Source organism: Amblyomma maculatum, chromosome 10 (assembly GCF_055883805.1).
Source record: "Amblyomma maculatum isolate TAMU_Amacu chromosome 10, ASM5588380v1, whole genome shotgun sequence".
NCBI lineage: Eukaryota > Metazoa > Arthropoda > Arachnida > Ixodida > Ixodidae > Amblyomma > Amblyomma maculatum.
In genome coordinates this window covers 131129569-131152048 of record NC_139353.1, presented here as the reverse complement: position 1 = coordinate 131152048, position 22480 = coordinate 131129569, and the positions used below count along the sequence as shown (strand labels likewise).

At 46.8% G+C, this 22480-nt stretch overlaps 1 protein-coding gene across 1 annotated transcript in view; it reads left to right on the top strand.

Moving 5' to 3' along the window:
• Positions 1-3687, top strand: part of LOC146177468 (uncharacterized) — a 31917-nt gene extending 28230 nt beyond the window's left edge. Inside the window, exon 7 of the mRNA XM_084581572.1 lies at positions 3601-3687. Coding sequence (XP_084437698.1) covers positions 3601-3687 — 87 coding nt within the window. The remainder of the gene's footprint in view (positions 1-3600) is intronic.
• Positions 3688-22480: the final 18793 nt, after the last annotated feature.

Sequence of the window (22480 nt, the reverse complement as noted above, 5' to 3'; positions counted from 1 at the left end):
ACGGAGAACGATGGCGGTAGGGCGGCAGCAAACGGTTGGTGGGCACAGTCTGAGCGTTGGAGCTCGAGAATTGCTGTGCAGAGGGTGATGAAGGGAGACGGGAATAAACATAATCCGGATAGCGGTGGTAGGTCGATGGTGCACGAGTTCGGCAGAGTCGAGAGGTGTGACCGACTCGCGAGCAGTTAAAGCAGATAGGCCTGCTGTCAGGTGTTCACTCGTCTTGGTTGCGGCTGCGGCGAGTGTAGTACGGATGTCCAGAACCAAGTACCCGGGACATACGAGAAGCATCTGGGGAGCTAAAGGAGCATATAGGTTGGATCCTTAGATTGGCGAATTCTTGCCGGACAACAGCCTGTACAAGGGATACTTAGGGACACTGACCGGTACCGATAGTTGGGAAACTGTCGAAGACACTGCTTCTACCTCCCGGCGCACAAGTCTTGTCAGGCTGTCGGATGTTGGCAGAGCGCAAGGTGGGATTGAATCCACGCAGGACGACGTCGCAGCCGCATTCGGCAGGCGCGTGAACTGAGAGGAAATACGGCGGATTTTCGCTTGTTCAAACCGGCAGCATTCTTTTAGGGTCGCAACCGTTTCGCAGTCCTTGTACATGACCAAGTTGTAGGCGTCGTCTGCTATTCCCTTTAATACATGACCAACTTTCTCATTCTCTCTTATCGCGGTTTCAACTTTCTTGCAGAGAGCCAAAATGTCCTGAATGTAGGACAATACAAGTCCGTGGATGATTATTTTTGGCATCCAGGCTCCTTCTGCGCGGCCAGGTGACGTCCGATTGGTTGACCCAAAAAGTCAGAAAGTTTCCACTTGCAGAGGTCCCAACTGGTTAGTTCCTCCACGTAGGTCTCGAACCAGACCCTTGGAGTGCCCATCAGGCAGAAAATGACGTTAGCCAACATCATGGTCGGATCTCACCTGTTGTGTGAGTTCCCGCGCTTGCACATAGCGAGCCAGTCCTCCACATCAGCACCGTCCACGCCATTGAAGGTTCCGGGATCGCGCGGGTGGGCAATGATGAAAGCTGGGTTGGGGAACGCCGACGATGCGGCCTCGTCGCTGGGCATGGCTAAAGAGCCGGGAAGTCGAAGACCGCTGCGGAGTTCCGTGCTTGCTGTAGGCTACCCCGCACCTCCTACGAATAATGTAGCGTAGATACACGCACGCAGAGAGTAGATGTATTAACAAATATTTACAAAGGGGTAGCTGACCACAGACAAACAACTTCAGGCCGGCGGCGCCCAGCACGAACCACCCACACTTCGTCGTCCTCGCGTTCCCTACATTCCGCAGGCGAATACAGCACTTTGTCCTAGTCGTCCCTTTACAGTATAATAAAAAGCACGCCCTAATATATTGTCCTTCAGCACACACGACACGTAAATGCATGGTCGTGCACTGTTGTTGGGATTGCAGTGAAACATATATATAAAATAGTAATTTCAAGGAAGCTTCACTGGGTCAAAAATAGCCTATATTGTAGAAAGTTTTTTTCTTTCATCACAGTCAAATCGCGTCATTGAAGCGCCAAGAAAATGTTATTGTTACAACTAATAATTATTTTAACTGCTTTAGGCAAGAAAAAAAAAACGGAAATATTCAGAACATTCGTGGGCAGGAAATCAGCTGACAACGTGAATTTATTTGCAAGGAAAAAAATTGTTACATTATGCGGTGCGTGCACTGATATGCGCATAAGGAAGGAAGTAGAAGAATCCCGTGAGTTTTGGACAAGACGACTTTCGAGCAGTGTCGGCTAGTGCCTGCAGAAAACACCTGTTTCTTGAATGCCTTGTCTTCCATGTCCGCTCTCTGTAATACCAAGCTGAACTACACCGTAACAATATGTACCTGCGAGCTTTGACAGGATCATGGCATATTCCGTTCAGATCTCTCTTCTGTGCCTAATTACTGCGCATACTCGAGTGGGTGACCGTTAGGAATTATGAAATCTAGAAGGGCCTCCATCGTTTGTAATGCTACCTTTTTTAAGTTGCTTCAAATCATCTCTGTCAGCACAGGCTACATTCGACATGACCGCTTTATCTGTGAAATCTTCATTTTTCGTGACGTCTAGGACAAGCAGCAAAAGTTCGTGGTTTTGCATGTCGTCATCACTAGTACGCTGGAAATATTTAGACCTCTCTTGGAAGACGCGTGCACCTCACTGACGCACATACGGTGCGCATGGTTTCTGCTATAATGTAAAAGGTGTCGCGTTTTCTACTAAATGCACAGCCTCAGAAACAGTCATAATGGACTTTAAAGCCATGAGACCATAGAAAGTCTTTTGTGCTGCCTCCGCATCTAAGCATTCCCGCAATGCACTACGTTTGTGTATCTGGTTACCTGCGCTTTTCATTTTCACAAAACCGAGTCAATCCGTCAGTCAGCTCTGCCATACTCTCATGCGCGCATTCCCATTATAATCGTGGTTTGGCCGGTGTGGTTGTAGCAGTTCTGTGTTTTACTGTTTTAATGTTGGCTCTCGGCGATCCTATGCAATTGTTATATTCGATAACGCACTATGAGAGCATTGTTTGAGCTGTTGATTTTACCATAGCAAGCCTAAAACGAAAAATGGGAAAACATAGCTTGACAAACGCCGTGTTTCTAGGAACAGGCAAGGAGAAAAGATTTTTAAAAGGGTGGCAGAGAGCAGCAATAAATCAACATTACCTATTAGGAAGTCGTAATAGTTTAGCTCCTAGATCAAACAGCTGCAGAGATAAGAAAAGAGCCATGAATGGCCATATAGTAAGAAATTATAATATATTGTTGGTAACAATAAGATCGATGGAAGGTTTAACCAAACTGGGCTCACAGCAGATACAAGGTCTAAAAATATAAGCTATAGCGGTGCACATATATTATGGTGAGGCAGGCCAAAAGTAAAGAAAAATAATGTGCCTCTGTAGAAATACATAGCTTTCACTCAAGACTGATAATAATTGCTCTAAAGTGGAGCAGCGCAATGCGGAAGGGAATAAAGACTACCGCCGCCTTTGTTCATCCTTCTTACCTCGACTGGTCGCATTTTATACCTGTTATGTCCAAAGTAAATTTAAGAGAGCAAACATCCTACGAGACGAAACTAGCATATGATTACATTTCTATGATCGTAAGTTTCGCAGTCTGCACGCAGATATCAAATTATAGGGAAAAAAGCTCATTACCTGGAGGATTCCCGCGCGATTATCAAGAGGACAGCAGAAATATTTCACTAATTCTGTTAATTTACTTTTACGTTTGAAAGTCTGTTTAAGTGATTTATGCAAGATATAGCGGCGCAGAATTTTTCTTCATGCAATTTCGTTGTAGACCAGAGGTTATAGTTTTCTTTTGTTCTTCTTACTCTCGTTATTTAATCACACGGTGCAGTCAGGATCCAGCATATAAGAAAAGTTATGTAATCGAAAAGGCATGCCAAATAACAAGCGTAGATTACTACCTCTTGCATGATGAGGTTGGATTACTAGTTCAGTACTTATAAATGTTTCTGTTCTTGATAGCTAACTGCGCATTCACGTCAACAATATAATGCTGTTCACCCGTGGACGACGCCTCTTCTTTTTTACGCAGAAATGCGCTCGAAGACACAAAGTCTTCACTCAAGACTCAGCAGTTGCGCTATTTGGAATAAAGTGGGTGAGGGACACGCTGTTCTAAACAAGGCAGTGAAATAAAATGTGCATCGCTGCGTGTGCATTTCATTTTTTTACATATTTTGCAGTGAAAGTACAAAAGGTAGCCGTACAACGCATAACATTAACAACTACAACTTATACGAACATAGCTTTAGCCAATCACTGCAATTGGTATTCTTTTTTATGAATATCTTTTGCTGACTTGATTTCAACTCAAGAGGCTTGCGGGTAAACAATAGCCCATCGCTCTTCCTTACACTGAATTAACGCTTCCTTACACTTGCAAACCTCGAATCATCCCAGAAGATATCAACCCCCGACGACGTACCCCAAAACAAAATAGACCCAATTCAACGCGGAATAGCAGTCTTAAAAGCTGCCTTCAGTTACATCAAGAACCGAATGTGTCGTAATAATCTGCTTCCTTTAGGCCCAGATGAAACGAGCATAGAGCCATGGTCGGATTCCGAGAGCAAAGTTATGGAACTTTGTGCATGTCTTCTCCATCACGATGTGGACTGGAACAACACTTAACGCGCTTACGGTATCGAAAATTACTTTGATAGCAAAAAACGCTCCATCATTGTTACATTTCTACAGTTCTAAACGAAAGAGAACATCCTTTCTAGTGGGTGAAAACCTAGAAGTGCAAACTGCACCATAAGAGAAGTATTCGAGTTTCGGATGCTCAAAGCTCGTTTTTGTTGTCTATAGTTTATTCGACCGGACAAGAACATCTTTAAACTGATATTTGACAAGCTTTGTGTAGCATTAAATTATATTTTTATGACCTCGCTACTGACAGTGTATTAGAAAGCTTTAACTTTACAACTTGAGTGCTAAGATGTACAGAACTACCCTCCGTTAGCACCTCCTTGAGCAGTACCCCCCCCCCCCTCATAACACCCCGTAAAAAATATCAACGCCCACCGTCCAGTGTCCTGCCCTCTGCCTATGTGTAAATATTTTATTAACGAACATGGAGCGTAATTCCAAAGAGTGATCAACTTCTGAGCTTCATTGTAGATATTTATGCTGATGTCGTGCTGTTCACTAAAATCTGGCTGAATGCGGATATCAGAGACTGCGAAATCGTTTGCCCTGATTCTAGTTATACGATATACCGGCATGAAATAAACAGCAGAAAATGTGGAGGCGTCCTCATTCCTATACAGAACACTGTATCATCATTTCACATTAGTAGTGACAACACGCTCGAGCTCACAGGGGCACGCATGAATGACCAGGCTCGAAAACTTCTTCCTCGCGTTTGCTACAAGCGTTTGTATAGTGATTAATACTTCTGTGATGCTCTTGTAGTGCTATAAAAAATAAACTTCCGAACTTCAGTTGGCTATTACTCTCATTTTTTAATAAATTATCTTCCAAAGATTCAATACAGTTCTTTAACGCTGGACGTTGCCTACATCACGTCATTACATGCCCAACAAAAGGAAGCAATATTCTCGACCTACTTATTTCAAGATTTGTCGAGGGTGTTTAAGATATGAGGCATTAGTGACAATGAGTTATTCACACGGTGTAGTCAGGATCCAGCATTTAAGGAAAGTTATGTAATTTTAAAGGTGTACCAAAGAACACGTGGAGATTACTAGCTTTTGCAAGCTGAGGTCAGGTTAACCAGTACAATTCTTATAGAAGTGGCTCTTCTTGATTGATAACTGCGCATGCCTGTCAACGTTGTAACGCTGTTCACTAGTGGATTAAAAAGTGATCTGCAATGAAGAAGGTTACAACGTACTACAAAGGGGCTAACTTCGGTGTTATCTGTCATGTACCATGCCAATTCCACAGCTCTTTCCTGAAACCTTATCAAAGTCGTTCGGTTAGTGCCATGATAGAAACTTTATAACACCCTTCTAGTAATGTTTAAAAACGCCCACATTCCGCTCTTTGTTGCATGACTTGATTTGAACAATGAATGGTGCGATAACGAACCAAAAGGCGTCTAAAGCCAGGCTCACACTAGCGGGAAACTTCCCGCAGCGGCGCAACGTTCATGGCGCCGCAGCGTCGCAGCTCCTCGGAAGGACGCTCACACTACGCCCGTTTTCCCGCTGCGTCTGTCGTGGAATGTAGAGGAGGCGAAGGCGAGCGGAGCGAGAAAGAGTAGTCACGTGACAAGAGCGAAGGGAAAGCACGCGCTTTTCTCGTGCACAAGTGAGCCAGCTACTCAAGCGACACCAGCGATGCTCCCGTCGCCCGCACGCGTATATCCGATCCCAACAAACGGATGCGGCGCGAGGGGGAAAACAAAGATGGAGAGGGAGAAGAGGCCGTCGGCTGGCTGTTACGAGTTGCGGCCGACACCCCCATTCCACGTTAGCGACCCGTGGGCCTCGGCTAGGGACTCTACCTCGGCCAACACCTTCTCGGCGCCCGTGTTGTGGTGGCAGCAGTGGCAGTGCGCGATGCGCGTTGTTGCGTGGATGTGTGTGCGCGCTCTTGTGCTATACTTGTGCCGTGAGTTTTCTCCAATGACCGCATGAGGCTAGTCTTGCCCCGGATGAACTAAATGCGATTTGTGCATTGATTCAATCGCTGGCGCAAGGCCGCTCCACGAAGCCCTTCGTGGCTCAGACGCAGGTTTGTTACATACCGCTTACATGCAAATCGGCCCCGAAATGCGATCTATTTTATGAGGAAACCCAAGCCTTGTATTTCGGCAAGATCCCCACTAAGGTACGACTGTATTACTTACGCCCTCCGGTGAAGAAAAGACCTGCATTTAAAAAAAAGCAAACCGTCCGCAGCTGTGCTTTCTGACCGCCTCTACTGCGTGCAGACACGTTCCGCCGTGCATGCAGTGAGAGTGATTTGTGCATTTCGCAAGGCGACAATGAAATGAAAGTGCGGAGACCAAAAGCACTTGGCTGCTTTCGGGATGACGTGTTTTGTTCTACTGACAGTAATGTGCGGCTTCTGCAAGCTCTAAATGAAACAGCTGTGATTGAAGTTTGGTTATGTGTAAGGCACGAAGTTCGTTACTCGTCCGCTTTCATGAATGACATGCACGCCCTTTTTTATTTGATCTTGGAAACCAATTCCAAAATTTCGAGATCGCCCACATTACCATAAGAGGAAGTGACCTTTACAGTATGAAACATTGTTTTTGTATGCTACTTTTTCGATAAATGACAGCCATGTGGCACATTTCAGAACAATCTTGTTTGCGTTATGCCCCGTCGCCATCTGCTGCCTCTGACTGCACTCGCGAGTTTTGTTTCGTTAATTTGCATGGTTGCTAAACAGCTTTTTGTTGCTCTTTTGGTGTGGTATAAGGGGTTCAACTTCTACAAGCAAGTTTCTTTTTTTTTGCAAAGTAAGTGATGACAATTTGTTGCTACAATATATTAATCCATTTCTCTGCCACCAGCCCAAAGTGCCATGTCCGGTGAAGGTATATGTCTATACTGATCAGTTAAGCGAGACAGAATGCATGAAACAAAGTCAGTGACTGTTTTCACATAGAGGAATAGAGAAGAAGTAATTCATTTGTAGCCAATGTGCATTGTGGTTTCTACGTGGTCATAGGCCACCAACCACCGCGGGTTCGAGCGTCGCGCGAGCCGAAGCCCCGATCAGCCGTCACCACGCGCACACTGAAACACTGCAGCGCGCACTCAACCTCCAAAGGAAGGAGAGCACTGCGCTGCAAGGACACAAACCTCCAAGTTCACAAAGGAGACGTTTATTGAAACGCCATCCTCCAGCGGCACACACACACACGCACACACATACACATATTTACAAACGCACGTACACACACATACGCAGTCACCGTGTCAAGGAAGCGCGCGAGGAGCTAGGCTCCCCTGCGCGCACAAGTGACACGGAGTGCGCGCCGTAAGCACGCAAGGGCGTGCTGTGATCTCTCTCGCAGTGACCAAAGGGTTCCATTGAGAGAGTGCGGGCAACCACCGCAAGGTACGCCTGTCGTGGATCGTTGGCTCACGATCGACAGGCTCGAGCGTCGCTCTCAGGTAAGACCCGGAGCAGACGAACTCGAGTACACACTGGTCTGCGCGGACAAAGGCCGGCAGACAAGAACAGTAGCGTACGCACCTTACGATGTCTCGGAGGAGTCTCCCTCTGGGCCCCGCTCGGAGGGTCGCGCGAGCGCGGCCCTCGAAGCGGTGCCGTGTTCCCGCCAAAGGGCGCCAATGAGAACAGCCATTGGGACGCCAGGGCGGAGCTGTGGCCCGAACGACAGTGACAAGTCGTCCGAGCCCCTCTCCGCCGCCTCAGGCGGGAGAAAGGGAACGAGGAGAAAAACTGGGAAGCGGGCGGCGGCCGCGCAAAGGGCAGCCGCAGCAAGCCCGAATCCCACATCCTCCTCTCCTTAATTGCCCTCCTACCCATCAGCGAAAGCAAGTGGCAGGTCCCCAGCATGAAGAAAAGAATGCTATTCTCACGCAACAAGTCAACTACACTTCAGTTCCAGCAAGAAAGATCTCGAAAAGACACACTCAAGAAAGACAAACATTAGCAAGGCGCACAAAAAAAAAAAAGAACAAGATGACATGAAGAATAATGTACAAAGTTCCGGAGGCTAAGTAACAACGGCTATGTACAGAACACAATCATGTACAGAACACAACTATGTACAGAACAACTATGTACAAACACAACTATGTACAGAAGTCCCAAAGATCGTCGGTGCAGCTCAGGGAGCCTGCGGTGACTCACCGCTCGTTGACTTCTGGGTGGCCAACGTTCACCCTTGGCTGCAAACGATCTCGGTCGGTGGTGGTACAGGTTAGGTTGGGTTGGGTTGGGTTGGGTTTTTTGGCACATAGGCTACTATGGCCATCATGCGCCAAACACTAGGTTGCTGAGCTTCTTTATGAGTGAAAATGAAAAGTTTAGAAAATTACAGCTGATTTAGGATCCCTAACTCTTTAAGAAAACTAAAAACAGATGAAATTTCAACAAGCGGGTTGTCTCCTAATAGTAAACATTGGTGGAATGGGATGCGTTCATTATAGAATGGAGTAAAATATTTTTTCCTTAACTGTTCAAGTTCTGTGCACGTGATCAAAATGTGGTTCACGGTGAGCTCACCTCCACATTCTTTGCATAATGGTTTTTGCTCTTTTCTCAGTAAGAAATTGTGTGTCAAGTGTGTATGTCCGATTCGAAGACGGCACAAAATCACCTCACTGAAGCGTTTGTTCTGTGTACATGATTTCCATTCTCCTACTATGGGTTTTACTGTGTGTAGTTTATTTTGCTCTTCGTTATTCCATTTTTTTTGCCATTTATCTATCAGGCTTCTTTTTACTAACTTAATACAATCCTTGTAGGGAATTGGTATTTTCTTTATTTTCTTAGTTCGAGCTTGTGCAGCACATGAGTCGGCTACTTCGTTACCATCTATCCCAACATGGCTAGGAACCCAGCAAAAGATTATGGTTTGGCCTTGCGTTGTGATTTTTTCTATGCCGTGAATGATGTTCCCTACTATAGGCTCAACTGCATTTTTGGAATGTAATGCCGTAAGCACACTTAAAGAATCGGTATAGATTATGCTCTTTTCACAGTCCTGTTGCATAATTTTATTTTACAGCTACATAGACAGCGTAACATTCTGCAGTAAATATTGAGGCACTGTTAGGTAGCCTTACAACTTTTTCTCTGTTGCCTTGCACGACAGCACATCCAACATAATTTGCTGTTTTTGATCCATCTGTGAAAAATTCTGTGAAGTTCATATACTTCTCTCGTAGTGCTAGGTATTCCTGTAATATGTGTTCGTGTGCTGTTTGATTTTTTCGGAAGGCTGTCAGTGTGAGGTCACATGTAGAGGGTAGGCTGTACCAGGGCGGAAATGGATACTGTCTCTGGGCTACAGTTGGAAGTGCATCCAGTATTCCTAAATCTTTGCATATTTCTTCAAAGCGGAGTAGTAAAGGCCTGATAGCATGGGGTTTGTTTATGAACAGTGTTCTGGAAGGGCACTTTGTAACTAAGGGGAAACAGAGATGTTTTGGTAAAGATCTTATCCTGAGTATGTATTCACATGTAAGCATGCTCCTCCTGTCGGCAAGGGGTGGTTCATTTGTTTCTACATAGATGCTTTTAATGGGGGATGTTCTGTATGCACCACTAGAAAGACGTAAGCCGAGGTTATGTATTGGGTCTAATCGCTTTAGATATGATGACCTCGCGGAGCCATACACAATACAACCGTAATCTAAACTGGAGCGTACAAGAGAGCGGTAAATGTGTAAAAGGCATGTTCGATCGGATCCCCAGTGCTTCTTTGAGAGAACTTTGAGTATGTTGAGGGACTTAGAAGCTTTCTTCTTAAGGTTAGTTATGTGAGGCAGGAATGTTAATTTTTTATCAAAAGTTATACCTAAAAATTTGTGTTTATTTTTTACTGGCAGTTCAGCTTCATTTAGGTATAAAGTTGGATCTGTCTGTAGGCCTCTCTTCAGTGAAAAAAGAACAGCTACTGTTTTTTGAGGGGAGAATTTAAACCCATTCCTGTCTGCCCATGTAGCTAACTTATTCAATGTTATCTGTATTTGCCTCTCACAGGATGATATGTTGGATGATGTACAGGCAATTTGCAAATCATCAACGTAGAGTGAATACATAACAGACTCTGGGATTGCTTTACTTATACTATTCATTTTTACAACAAACAATGTAGTACTTAAAATACATCCCTGTGGTACGCCATTCTCTTGGATAAATGTTTTTGACATAGAGTTGCCTAGACGAACATTAAATGAGCGGTTAGAGAGGAAATCACGCAAGATGTTTAGCATTCTCCCACGGATGCCCAAGTCTGCAAGGTCACGCAATATTCCGAACCTCCATGTTGTGTCGTATGCCTTTTCAAGATCGAAGAAGACCGCTAGACAGTGCTGTCTGTGTATGAATGCTTCTCTGACGGTATTTTCCAGACGGACAAGATGGTCAGTTGTACAACATGCCTTCTTAAAACCACACTGATGAATATCGAGAAGCTCTTGGGATTCTAGGATAAACATTAATCTAATATTAAGAATACTCTCAAATGATTTTGCTAGACAGCTAGTTAATGATATTGGCCTATAACTGCTGGTCGAAGTTGGTGGTTTGCCATGCTTCAAAAACGGTACAACAAGAGCTTTTTTCCACGCCTCCGGTATCTGTCCTACTACCCATATCTTGTCGAAAAACTTTAGAAGGGCTTCTACAGATGGCTCAGAGAGGTGGGACAACATTTCATAATGTATCTCGTCGGGGCCTGGGGCAGTCTTTTTGCCAGTAGATAGAACTCTATGAATTTCTTGCAATGTGATTAAACTGTTAATCAGTTCGTTGCTGCCACCGCTAGTTGGGAGTTTCTGTTTTTCAGCTGTGATTTTATATCTTAAGAATGATTCTGTGTAGTGGTTAGAGCTAGACACTCTGCAGAAATGCTCACCGAGTATATCTGCCTGCTCCTGCAAGCTAGTTTGCACACCTGGAGGGGTTAGGAGAGGGACTGTGTAGGGGGAGTAGGTACCATCTAGTTTGCGAACTTGTTCCCATACCCTTTTTGATGTGATGGAACTGTTTATAGATGAAACATAGTTTTTCCAAGATGTTTTCTCTGCGCTGCGACGAATATATCTTGCTTTTGCTCTTGCTTTCTTAAAGTTCAATAGGTTCTCGTGCGTTGGGTACCTGCGAAAGACACCCCAGGCTTTATTTTGTTGTTTTTTTGCTTCCTTACATTCCTGTGTGTACCACAGTTTATGATTTGGTTGTATTTTGCCCGAGGACTGGGGGATAGCAAGGTGAGCAGCAGCAAGGATACGGGTCGTGAAAAGCTCATTTAATTCATCTACACTGAGGCTGTCTGAAAAAATGTTTTCTAAATTGGCTTCTGATTTGAACAATGACCAGTCGGCTAGGTGGAGCTTCCAGCGACGTGGTTTAGACGGGATGATTGATGGAGAAGATAAAAGCTCAATAACAACAGGTAGATGATCACTTCCATACGGGTTGTCTATCACGTCCCATTTAAAATAATTAAAAATCGATGGCGAGCAGAGGGATAGATCTAAACAGCTCATTTTTCCAGACCTTGGTGAGCAGTATGTTTGCTTTCCGGTGTTCAGCAAACATATGTTGTTACATAATATAAAATCTTCTAATATGCGGCCTCTAGTATCTGTTAATTCACTGCCCCAAAAAGATGAATGGGCATTAAAATCACCAACTACCAGATAAGGCTCTGGCAGCTGGTCTAAAAGCTCCTCTAAGTCATGGAGGTTTACTGGTGAATGAGGTTGAAGATATAAGCAGCATATCGTTATCGTTTTAAAAAGCAAAGTGGTAACAGCTACGGCTTCGTATTTAGTTTTGAGCTTGATTTGTCTGGTTGCGACACCACTCTGGATAACAATAGCGACACCTCCTGATAATCTACCAGACTGCTCCCGGTCACACCGAAAGACTTTATAATTTTTTAGGATGTTTTTATATTCAGGTCCTAGGTTTGTTTCTTGTAAACAGATGACGAATGGAGAGAACGTGTTTAAGAGATCTTTTACATCACTATAGTTGTTAATTAGACCTCGACAGTTCCAGTGAATGAGGAACGGATTTTGTTGAGAGTTAAAAATTTAGGTTTCGGGTCTCTCAGGGCCCGTTATTCGGGGTTTGTCCCTTTTTTTCTTTTCAAGGGAGTTGTGCCGGCGCAGAAGCGGCGGCGAACTAAGACTAGTGTCCATCGCTTCCTCGGAGGCGCTGGACGTCCGCTGGTCAGCTGCGGGTGCTTGTGTTTCAGGCTTCTTCTGAAGGGAAGCCTTTTGGGCTGGCGGTTGTGAGACCGGTAGGCCCTGTTTTGCAGATGGCAAGGAAGCTTTCGCTGTCCCTGCCTGGGGCGGGGGTGGTCCTGTCTGAGGCATTGCCTGGACAGGAGCCAGATTCAAGCGTGGCGTGTCGCCCCCACGCGCCACCTTGGAGTAGTCTGCCTTCGCTGTGAAAACGAATGGGTTTTTCTTTTTTCAGTTTTTCGCGCGCTTCTTTGAAGCTGATGTTTTCTATTGTTTTTATGGCTATGATTTCCTTTTCATTTTTCCAAGTTTGGCATGATCTGGAGTAGGCAGGGTGCTCCCCATCGCAGTTGGCGCAACGTGGCACAGCTGCACAGTTTTCAGAGGTGTGGTCATTTCCAGCACATCTTGCACATTTTGGACAGCCACGGCAGCTCTGTGAGCCATGACCGAAGCGTTGACAATTGAAACAGCGTCTGGGGTTGGGGATATAATGTCACACAGTCACTTTGATATATCCTACTTCAATAGATTCGGGGAGTGTGGAGGTGGCAAAAGTTAGGACCAGGTGCTTAGTGGGTATTTCTTTGTCATCTTTTCTTATTTTTATTCTGTGGACATTGGTTACATGCTGTTCTTTAAGCCCCTCAAGCATTTCTTCTTCTGTGAGGTTCAAGAAATCGCTCTCAGATATCACGCCACGGACAGTATTCAATGATGTGTGCATAGACACTACAATTGGGATGTCCCCAAACGACTCAAGCTTTGGAATGTTGTCATATTGAGTTTTGTCTTTGACTTCAAGCAGGAGGTCCCCACTGCCCAGCTTGGATACTTTGTATCCTGGACCCAGGGCTTGTGTGAGAGACTTGGACACGGTGAAGGGAGACACCATGCGGGCTGGCTTTTCTGGTTTTTCACTGTGGATAACGTGGAACTTGGGGAATATTTCTAGTTTTTCATTAAAGAATTGAGAGGTTACTTCGGTCCGCCTTTTCTTTGTTTGGCGATCATTTTGTCTTGAAGAAGCCATAAAGTAAGTATGCTGTTCGGTCACAGTGCCAGCCACCCACCATCGAGCCCAACAAAGGGACGGGGCAGGAGTTAAATAAGTCCTACCCTCGCCAGCTGTACACAGTAACTATAACCTAATATGGGTAACCCAGGGTAGTTACACCACACACGGTTAACCCTAGCCGCCCGGAAGAAGGAAGAATCCAAGAAGAGAGAAGAAGACAGGAGAGCTGTAGGATAGAAGATAGGAAAGTGAAAGTTGGAGGGGAGGATAGGAAAAGGCGACTGCCGGTTCCCCCCGGGTGGGTCAGCCCGGAGGTGCCGTCTATGGGAAGCGTGGGCCAAAGTGGTGTGTTGCCTCCGCCGAGGGGCCTTAAAGGTCCAAACACTCGGCATCGGCTCAACCACCAGGATCCCCTTTTCCCCAGACACGGCGATGCCACGCACGGCTAAGCGTGGGTGCTCGGGGTCCGTGGTGTCGCACAGTACACGCAAACATCTGCTTTAACAGATGCCCCCTGCGGGGGGTACAGGTTAGGTGCAGGGACAGCGAACACGCCGAAGGGGCCCCGGGTGTGGAAAGTCCGTGGCTCCGTGGCGATCCAAGACGCACATGGGAAGACCGCGCGGGGCTTCCTTTCCACCGCGCTTCGCACACGCCGGCAAACACACATGGCGCGACGTCGTCGCCTCCACGCCCAGGCACGCACACGCACAGCCACTCACACACCAAAGGGTGATGCCGACCTTCCGCGGCGAACCTGCCCCGAACACCTTCTCAACCACGGCGGCCTTGGGTGAAAGGGGCATCGTCCATGCTCCCTGTCCCCAAACGGCCCCAACTTCCTTTCCGCACGCACCAGAAAAGCCGCGCGTCGGGGCTGCCTAATGAGCAACCCTCGCAATTTCAAGAAGAGGAGAGAAGACGCGCTGTACAAAAGAAGGCACTCACTGTACAATATTTACAAGATAAGAAGCAAGAATGGAAACAGAAGAAAGCAAAAAATGGGAACAGAGGCACACAAAACAAAAAAAAAATAATAAAGCACACAGGCTGGAACTGAGCGAGCTAGAAAAGGTAGAGACCAACCTTGCTTCCGGGTAGGGTTGAACGAGCAAGCTCGCTCGGTGAAACGGTATGCCTTCGGTTGCGGAAAAGGCCCGCCGTCCGGCATCAATCACATAGGTGACCGTCGCCTCACCTTGTACCGGTGCGGGGCACGGCTGCGTTCCACCGCATCGGGTGTGCCTCGGCGCTTGCCTGTGGTGACAATGGGCACCAGCGCAAGCTTGTCAGACCGTTACGCATAGGCCTTCAGGTCTGCAATGTAGGCACGGCTGGCTTTCCCCATAGGGGGATTCTCCAGCAATGAGCCCCTGCTTGTTACTGGGGAAATGCCCCATGAAATCGCAGGTGGCCATCTGCCACGGACGCACACTGTCAGTTGGTTTCGTCATGCCCGGTGGCTTGCCACCCCTTGACTTCTTCATTTGACAGACATGGCAGGAACGGCAAAAGCGGAAAATGTCGCGCTTCATGCCGGCTGCAGTCACCGATTGACTCGGTTTCTTGAAACCTTGGAGCCACTCAGATGACCAGCCAATGATTTGTCGTGAGAGAACGCAATAGAGCGCCGCTCAGACATTGGGGAATAGCCACTTCAAATGGTTCATGGACTCATCATCCGTGACTATGTATTTCAGCGCGAGCCCGTCATGGCCCAGCAAATATGAATCCCCGGGGCACACCGCGACACACGCTGGCTCGTGCCCCCCTGCGCCCGCTGCAATACAAGCAGCGTAACGGCGCTTCGTCTCCCAGAGACCGTCGCTGACATCGCGACAAAACGGGTCATTCTGCTGGACCGTCGTAGCTCTTCATGGCTGAAAACGATCCCAGTCATCCCAAAGAAGAGCCTGGTTTCGTCCCCCCGCAGGTTCGCAGCAAAACTTCCGCTAGCATCGGCGTCTCAGATGTGCTCACAAAGAGCTTTCACCCTCAACTGCTTTGCGAAGCGCTGCTTACCCGGATAGCGGAATGGGGAACCCGTCTGCGGGCGTCCCCTCCGTGCCGCTCTGCGGCTCGTCCGCTGTTTCGCCCCCTTCGCCCGCCGTCCGTAAAGACGCCGCCGCGGGCGAGTGGGGCACGGGATAGCGCGTCAGCTACCACGTTCGTTCTCCCCTGTAGATACTGCACCGAAAAGTCGAAATGCTGTACCAAGAGAGAATGGCGCGCCAGCCGGCTCGCAAGCTCGCGGAGCCGCATCAGCCAACTGAGCGCGCTGTCGGTGCGGTTTCCAGAGGGAGCCCGGCCGACGCCTCGCCGTTCCCCGAACAGAAATGACTGCAAGCGGGGTACGGGTGCTGTTGTGCGGAGATGCCGGCAGTGGCGGCGTCGCGCACATTGCTTCCGCAGCGGCGTAAAGCTGAAACAGCGGAGGCATATGGTCAACGGTCCCACCGCAGGGTGGTCCGAAGAACCATGTTCGTGTTTCAGTGCCTTTGCCGAGTGCCGCGCAGAGGGCGGCAGGCATGGCGCATGAGCTTGATCGTCAAGGCGACCGGCTCGGCCGATGTGCTGTCCAACGACTCATGGAGCCAGGGACAATTCACGTTGGGCGCCAGTTGTGGTTTCTACGTGGTCATAGGCCACCAACCACCGCGGGTTCGAGCGTCGCGCGAGCCGAAGCCCCGATCAGCCGTCACCACGCGCACACTGAAACACTGCAGCGCGCACTCAACCTCCAAAGGAAGGAGAGCACTGCGCTGCAAGGACACAAACCTCCAAGTTCACAAAGGAGACGTTTATTGAAACGCCATCCTCCAGCGGCACACACACACACACGCACACACATACACATATTTACAAACGCACGTACACACACATACGCAGTCACCGTGTCAAGGGAGCGCGCGAGGAGCTAGGCTCCCCTGCGCGCACAAGTGACACGGAGTGCGCGCCGCAAGCACGCAAGGGCGTGCTGTGATCTGTCTCGCAGTGACCAAAGGGTTCCATTGAGAGAGTGCGGGCAACCACCGCAAGGTACGCCTGTCGCGGATCGTTGGCTCACGATCGACAGGCTCGAGCGTCGCTCTCAGGTAAGACCCGGAGCAGACGAACTCGAGTACACACTGGTCTGCGCGGACAAAGGCCGGCAGACAAGAACAGTAGCGTACGCACCTTACGATGTCTCGGAGGAGTCTCCCTCTGGGCCCCGCTCGGAGGGTCGCGCGAGCGCGGCCCTCGAAGCGGTGCCGTGTTCCCGCCAAAAGGCGCCAATGAGAACAGCCATTGGGACGCCAGGGCGGAGCTGTGGCCCGAACGACAGTGACAAGTCGTCCGAGCCCCTCTCCGCCGCCTCAGGCGGGAGAAAGGGAACGAGGAGAAAAACTGGGAAGCGGGCGGCGGCCGCGCAAAGGGCAGCCGCAGCAAGCCCGAATCCCACAGCATGAAGCAAAAAGGTACTATCATTGGCATGTTTTAACCTTTGTAGCATATCTGCGCTCTTGCTGCCCATGCAGCCACTAGTTGCTACTGTTACGATATGGACAAACTGTCCCGATGAACTAGAATTCTGGCAGGATTATCCACAATCACTATAATATTTGGCTTCTGCTGTGCCTTGGTTGTATCGTCCTTCCCCCTAGCAATAGCAACACACTTTCACCACTAGTACATCAAGTGAAAGTTGCTGGTTTGCATCATGTACCTTGCAGCAGCAACCTTGTGCCACTCTTAGGATAAATTAAATTTGAAGGGAATAAACACTGCATGTGATGAATAAGACACCAGTGGAGTGCACATCAATAGAGTGCCCAGATGTACAGGCGCCCAAATCTTTAACTGGCGTGTGCGAGCGGCGACTTTTCTGTGCGTCAGCGCCCTATGACAGAGCGAAGTTGGAAACAGGATGAGGCTAAGCGCATGCTCACAAAGCATGCTCAGCTGGATGCGTCGTCTGCCAGGCTGTTCCTTCCAGCTGAGCGTGCTTTGTGAGCATGCGCTTAGCCTCATCCTGTTTCCAACTTCGCTCCGTCATATGGCGCTGACGCACAGAAAAGTCGCCGCTCGCACACGCCAGTTAAAGATTTGGGCGCCTGTACCATTCACAGTAGCATACTGCACCAGTGAAAACTGTCAAAAAGTGTGAGAAGCTCATAGCCAACTTTATTATAAGCGGAACATATTTCAGCTCCATCATGTAATGAGTTGCAAGACGAGAAGAGAAACTTTTCCAAAGACGTATCATCAATAGTGGTATTTAGTTAGAAATGTTGCAGTAAGGTGTTCACTTGGCACAAATGGTCTGAGGCTAAGGTTGATGGAAACTGCCTAGCCGGTGTCATCGTCCAGAAGAGCCAGACTTTTTCCATGGCCACAGTGGAAAATGTGAAGTGCTTCCGAGCTTCTCCTTTCCTACTTTTTTTACCCTCCGTCTTTGTTTATACATAACTTATTTTTCATTTTCAATTCAGTTTCATTGCTTCATTAACATAAACTTGTATTTTTCACATTGAGAAAAACATCCATGAGCAATTTCATTGCTTTAAAATATGGACCTCTGTTAAGAACTTATTCCTGCTTCATTTCTTCACATGCACCAAGCAAAAACCATTAAGCTCTGGTGTCGTAATTTCTGGATGCATAAACAATACTGCCCTACACTGTCACTATCTGCAAAAAAATCTGTTATTGTGTCCTGTAAAGCTGGAAAAAAGGTACAAAATTCTTGAGATGCTCAAGTTGGCAGACAATCCCTGCATATTGTCGATTTCAGTCGTACTCCATGTCTGTCATCTTAAAGTAGAAGGGTATGAAAAGTGAACCAGATATGATTAACGCAGCCTTTTTGATATATTTTGTTCTCAGTGACTTATGAATACACAGCTTTCTAAATATATAAAGCTGTCACATATGGCCCCTATAGCCAACATGATTAAATGGTTTAGAAGAATGTCAGTTTGGGCTAAATAGTGCATACTGTTCGAGACTGAAAATAATAGTGCTAAGAAGTGACACAAGAGAGAATGACGCAGGACGAGCGCTAAATTCATCTGGCCTTTATTCACTGCCAAGGCAGCAAATATATAGAAATTTTAAGGCATGCGCATGAACAACAACACGACGCATTAAACAAACCGTTCAAGATATGTCATCTCGGTCTTGAAAAGGTGAACCGATGTACCACTCACACGCTTTTCCTCTCTTTCTTATGTGAAACGCCTCCAAGACCTCGCGTGCCTTCAAATCTCTACTTCTGCCCAGAATCTTTATCTCATGAAGCCGTGGTTCACATATTTTTCAGTGCACGCATATTTTTTCCCCCGGTGCATGTTTTGCCGCTCGGTTGCACACGAAGCAATTTGCACAATGCTGTGAAAGATGTGCACCTCCTGGTTCTTTTTGTGATAGTGCATGCTCAGCTGCACGGTCATTCACATGGCGCCTCGATTGTCCCACATAGGCTTTTCCGCAGGCCAGTGGTATCTCATATACTACTCCTATACAGCACTTCACGTACTGCTTGCCACGTTTTTTGCTGCAAGCGCCCTCCTTTTCATTGCTCGCAATGCGCGCGCATAATTGTGCAAGCTTTCGTGGAACCTTTTTCACATTGTGCGGAACCCTGTGAACATAGGGTACCACTTCTGGTTTCACGCTTGACTTTCTTGTCTCGCACGACTTTTTAAACATTACACGTTTGGTTTTCCTTAGGAAGGCTTCAGCATCACCAGTGATTACCGAGCTTGGGAACCCCGCCATAGCAAATCAATCCACTTGCTTTTCAAAGCTCGCCTGCATAGTATGTTCACACGACTTCACAAGAGCAGACCCAAGGCAGAGGTTAGCAATAGCGCGTTTCACAGTCTTTGAATGAGCCGAGGAATAAGGCAGCAGCTCCTTCCGTGCTCGAGGCGAGTATTGCCAACACACATGATGCTCGCCCAAGGTAATACTTAAATCTATACTTAAACTGAAAATATCCTCGCAAAGGGAGTTCACGGGTAAAACACAATCCCCGCCCCTCTTCTTGAAAGTTGGCTAAAACTGGGCTTACAGCATCTGTGTAGGTCAAATCTTTCTGTTCTTTAATAGCTATTAGAAAATCATCAGCATACCTGAAAACGTTTAGTACTTCCTTCTCAAACTGAGTTCTAGGGTGCGGTCATTAAAGGCTAAAAAAATGTTAGCACAGGGGCTACGCAGGATCTCATGCAAATCCTTCGTCTTTGTCGGTAAAAGCTGTTATCAAAAGATACAAACGTCACACTGAGATGAAATTATAGCAGCTTCATAAAATTACTAATTGACACACCTGAGGAGTTCTGAAATCAACTGTGCCGCTACTCTCTATGGCATCCCTTACAGAAGTGAACAAGGAAGGCATCGTGGGGCTGTCACATGAATATGCATTCATGCACTTTGAACTCGGGTGACTACAGTTTCTGGACCAAAAAGGTACATTTAACCTAGCAGCAATGAACATTTGTCAGTATCCTTCGTTTAACTGTGCTTTGTAGGCCATATCTGTTAGCAGCTTCCTAGCACCCTCTACAGACAAAAGCTTGTGGATGTGTGTTCTCAAACAGCCTGGTAGGTACCATAGGTTTTGATGGAACCAATAAGCTTGAAATGGTTGTGAAAATGTTATGAACTCTGGGGACTATGGTTTCTGGGCCAAAAAGGTACATTTAACCTAGCAGCAACAAACAATTGTCAGCATCCTTCCTTGAACTGTGCTTTGTAGGCCATATCCTACCTGCAACTCAAGTCTGAAGAGGTCTGTACCCACATTATGGCAGTTGTCCAGCTGTCCCCTTTCTTAGCAACCGAACTCTCGTCTTCATTCATGCTGCATATACATTTAGTATGTTTCCTTTTTGTTGTGGCATGAAAGGATTGGATAACCACAATATTTAAGATGACTACTGGCAGAGCACTCCAGTATTAAATTTAACAAGGACTTTATGACGTCTTAAATTACACAGCAGAAGTCAAACTGATTGAAGCACTGTTGATTTTCTAATGTACCGGTTAAAAACACAAGAACACACAATTTCAACAAAGACAGGCAATTTCCTTCAATTTGTTTACTGCACGGCAATGACATCTGAACAGCACGCACGAGCTGTTATAATTTGGTTAAAAAAAAAAGTTGCATGCATCTGCTCTGGTGTATGTATGTAGGGTATGCTGTATTGCTATTTCTAATGAAAAAAAAAACACTTTGACCAAAATGTGGCTTCCCTGGCTTAGGGAGAGCGAACCACTTTGCGGCTCTTCATCTATTTACAAACAAACACTCTATTACCATCAAGCAAAAAGCCAGGCTTGCTAACCAAGTGTACATATGTTTTACAAAGCTAGAATTTGCATGTTTCGATTGTAGTTTGTACTGCCTTGCAGTGGATATCTAATGGGGGAGGCAGTAAGTTACAACTGGTCGGCCCCACAGCTACAAATAAATATAGCAACGACATACCAAACCCCCACAAAAATACTTATCATCGATGTGTGACCGCTTACAGAGTAAAGGATAAAAAATAATGATTTAGGCAACCAGCGCCAAGGCAACGACGAAATTGAGTCGTGTGTGTTGTCCATTTTGGCCTTGAAGTCGAACCAACTTGCCCAACAGCACAAGTCTCAATCGAACAGTCTGAAGCATGAGCGCTCAAATCTCGAAGCAGTAGTACAAGTATAACAGTAGAAACTTCAATTAATGACGCACATTTCGTGGCACCACCAAAGAACTATATGGATCTAGCGCCAGTGCAGTCAAACCAGACAGGCAGACGCTTTAAAACTCGGATCAACATTATGCTACTAGCCAGAGCCAAGTACTTGCGGGCAACACATGCGGCAACAGCCGTAGACATCCTATGGTAACAGCGGACCGCGTCCGTGAAAACCGCATACATTCAGAACATAAATATCTGTAGTGCATTTCCGTAAGCACAAGACAATTCACGAAAGCCAATAGTTTAAAATCCGGCTTAATGTGGAAGCAGACGGTGCCTGAAGTGGTCATCAGAAAACCAACATCGCTTCAGCACTATTGCTGGGAAAAAATGTGAACTTGCAGTGCAACTGTTTCCACACTCGTTTAAGGTTAATTTCAAAAGAAATGCTTTGCAAACCGGGAGGAGCAAAACAAACCTCTGAGATATTCTGAGGAGATAGCGAGCTCGCTATACTGGGCGCAGCTATCTTGCAAAATAACATCAATGACACTAAGAGAAAAAACAAAATGTGTCAAATATAGCCACATTTAACTGTTCCAAAACATGCACGCAAAGTAGTGAATTATATTGTATTTTGTGTTATGACGAGTAAACAAAATAATAAGTAATGTGTCTAAAGGCACATGATTGTATGTGAACAGTAGCAGTAGTCAGGCAGTCAATAGGTAGCAGCGTAGCAACACAACGCAACCACAGCGACATTAGCAGCATGGCGCATTGTGGCGCAGCACGGGAAGAAACTTGTGCACGGTGGTTTTGAATTCGGGCATCGTCAAAGTGGAGCCATAGAGCTTTCATCATCAGGAACGTTGTAAACTTCGGCAGTGGATCATGGTTCGGACCAGCGGACGGAGACCCGAGGACGACGAGCAGCGTAGGCGCGGTGTGTTCCATGCAGTGATAACTAAAAGATGACCCTTCGTTTAGGACTCCATACGGGTGTTGTAGCTAGAACGCAGCTCAGGGCTTATTCCGAAGCACACGTCTCTGGCAAGGCTGTAAACAACCTAATATTTGAGACGGCGCCTTGTCCTAAAACGACTAGCGTACTGCAGCTTTTTTCAGATGCCTGCGGCTGTTTCGTTGGTGATACTCTGACGATGCGCGAGTGCTGCCATGGCTTTGTGAAAACTTTCAAAAGCTGCATTTCAAAATGCGCAAAATAAGAGAGCTAGATAATGCAACCATAGTACATGCTCTCTAGGTAAGTATGAACTTCATGCTGCAAACTGAATTATAGCTCAATTATTCAGCAAACTTGATTCAAAGGTA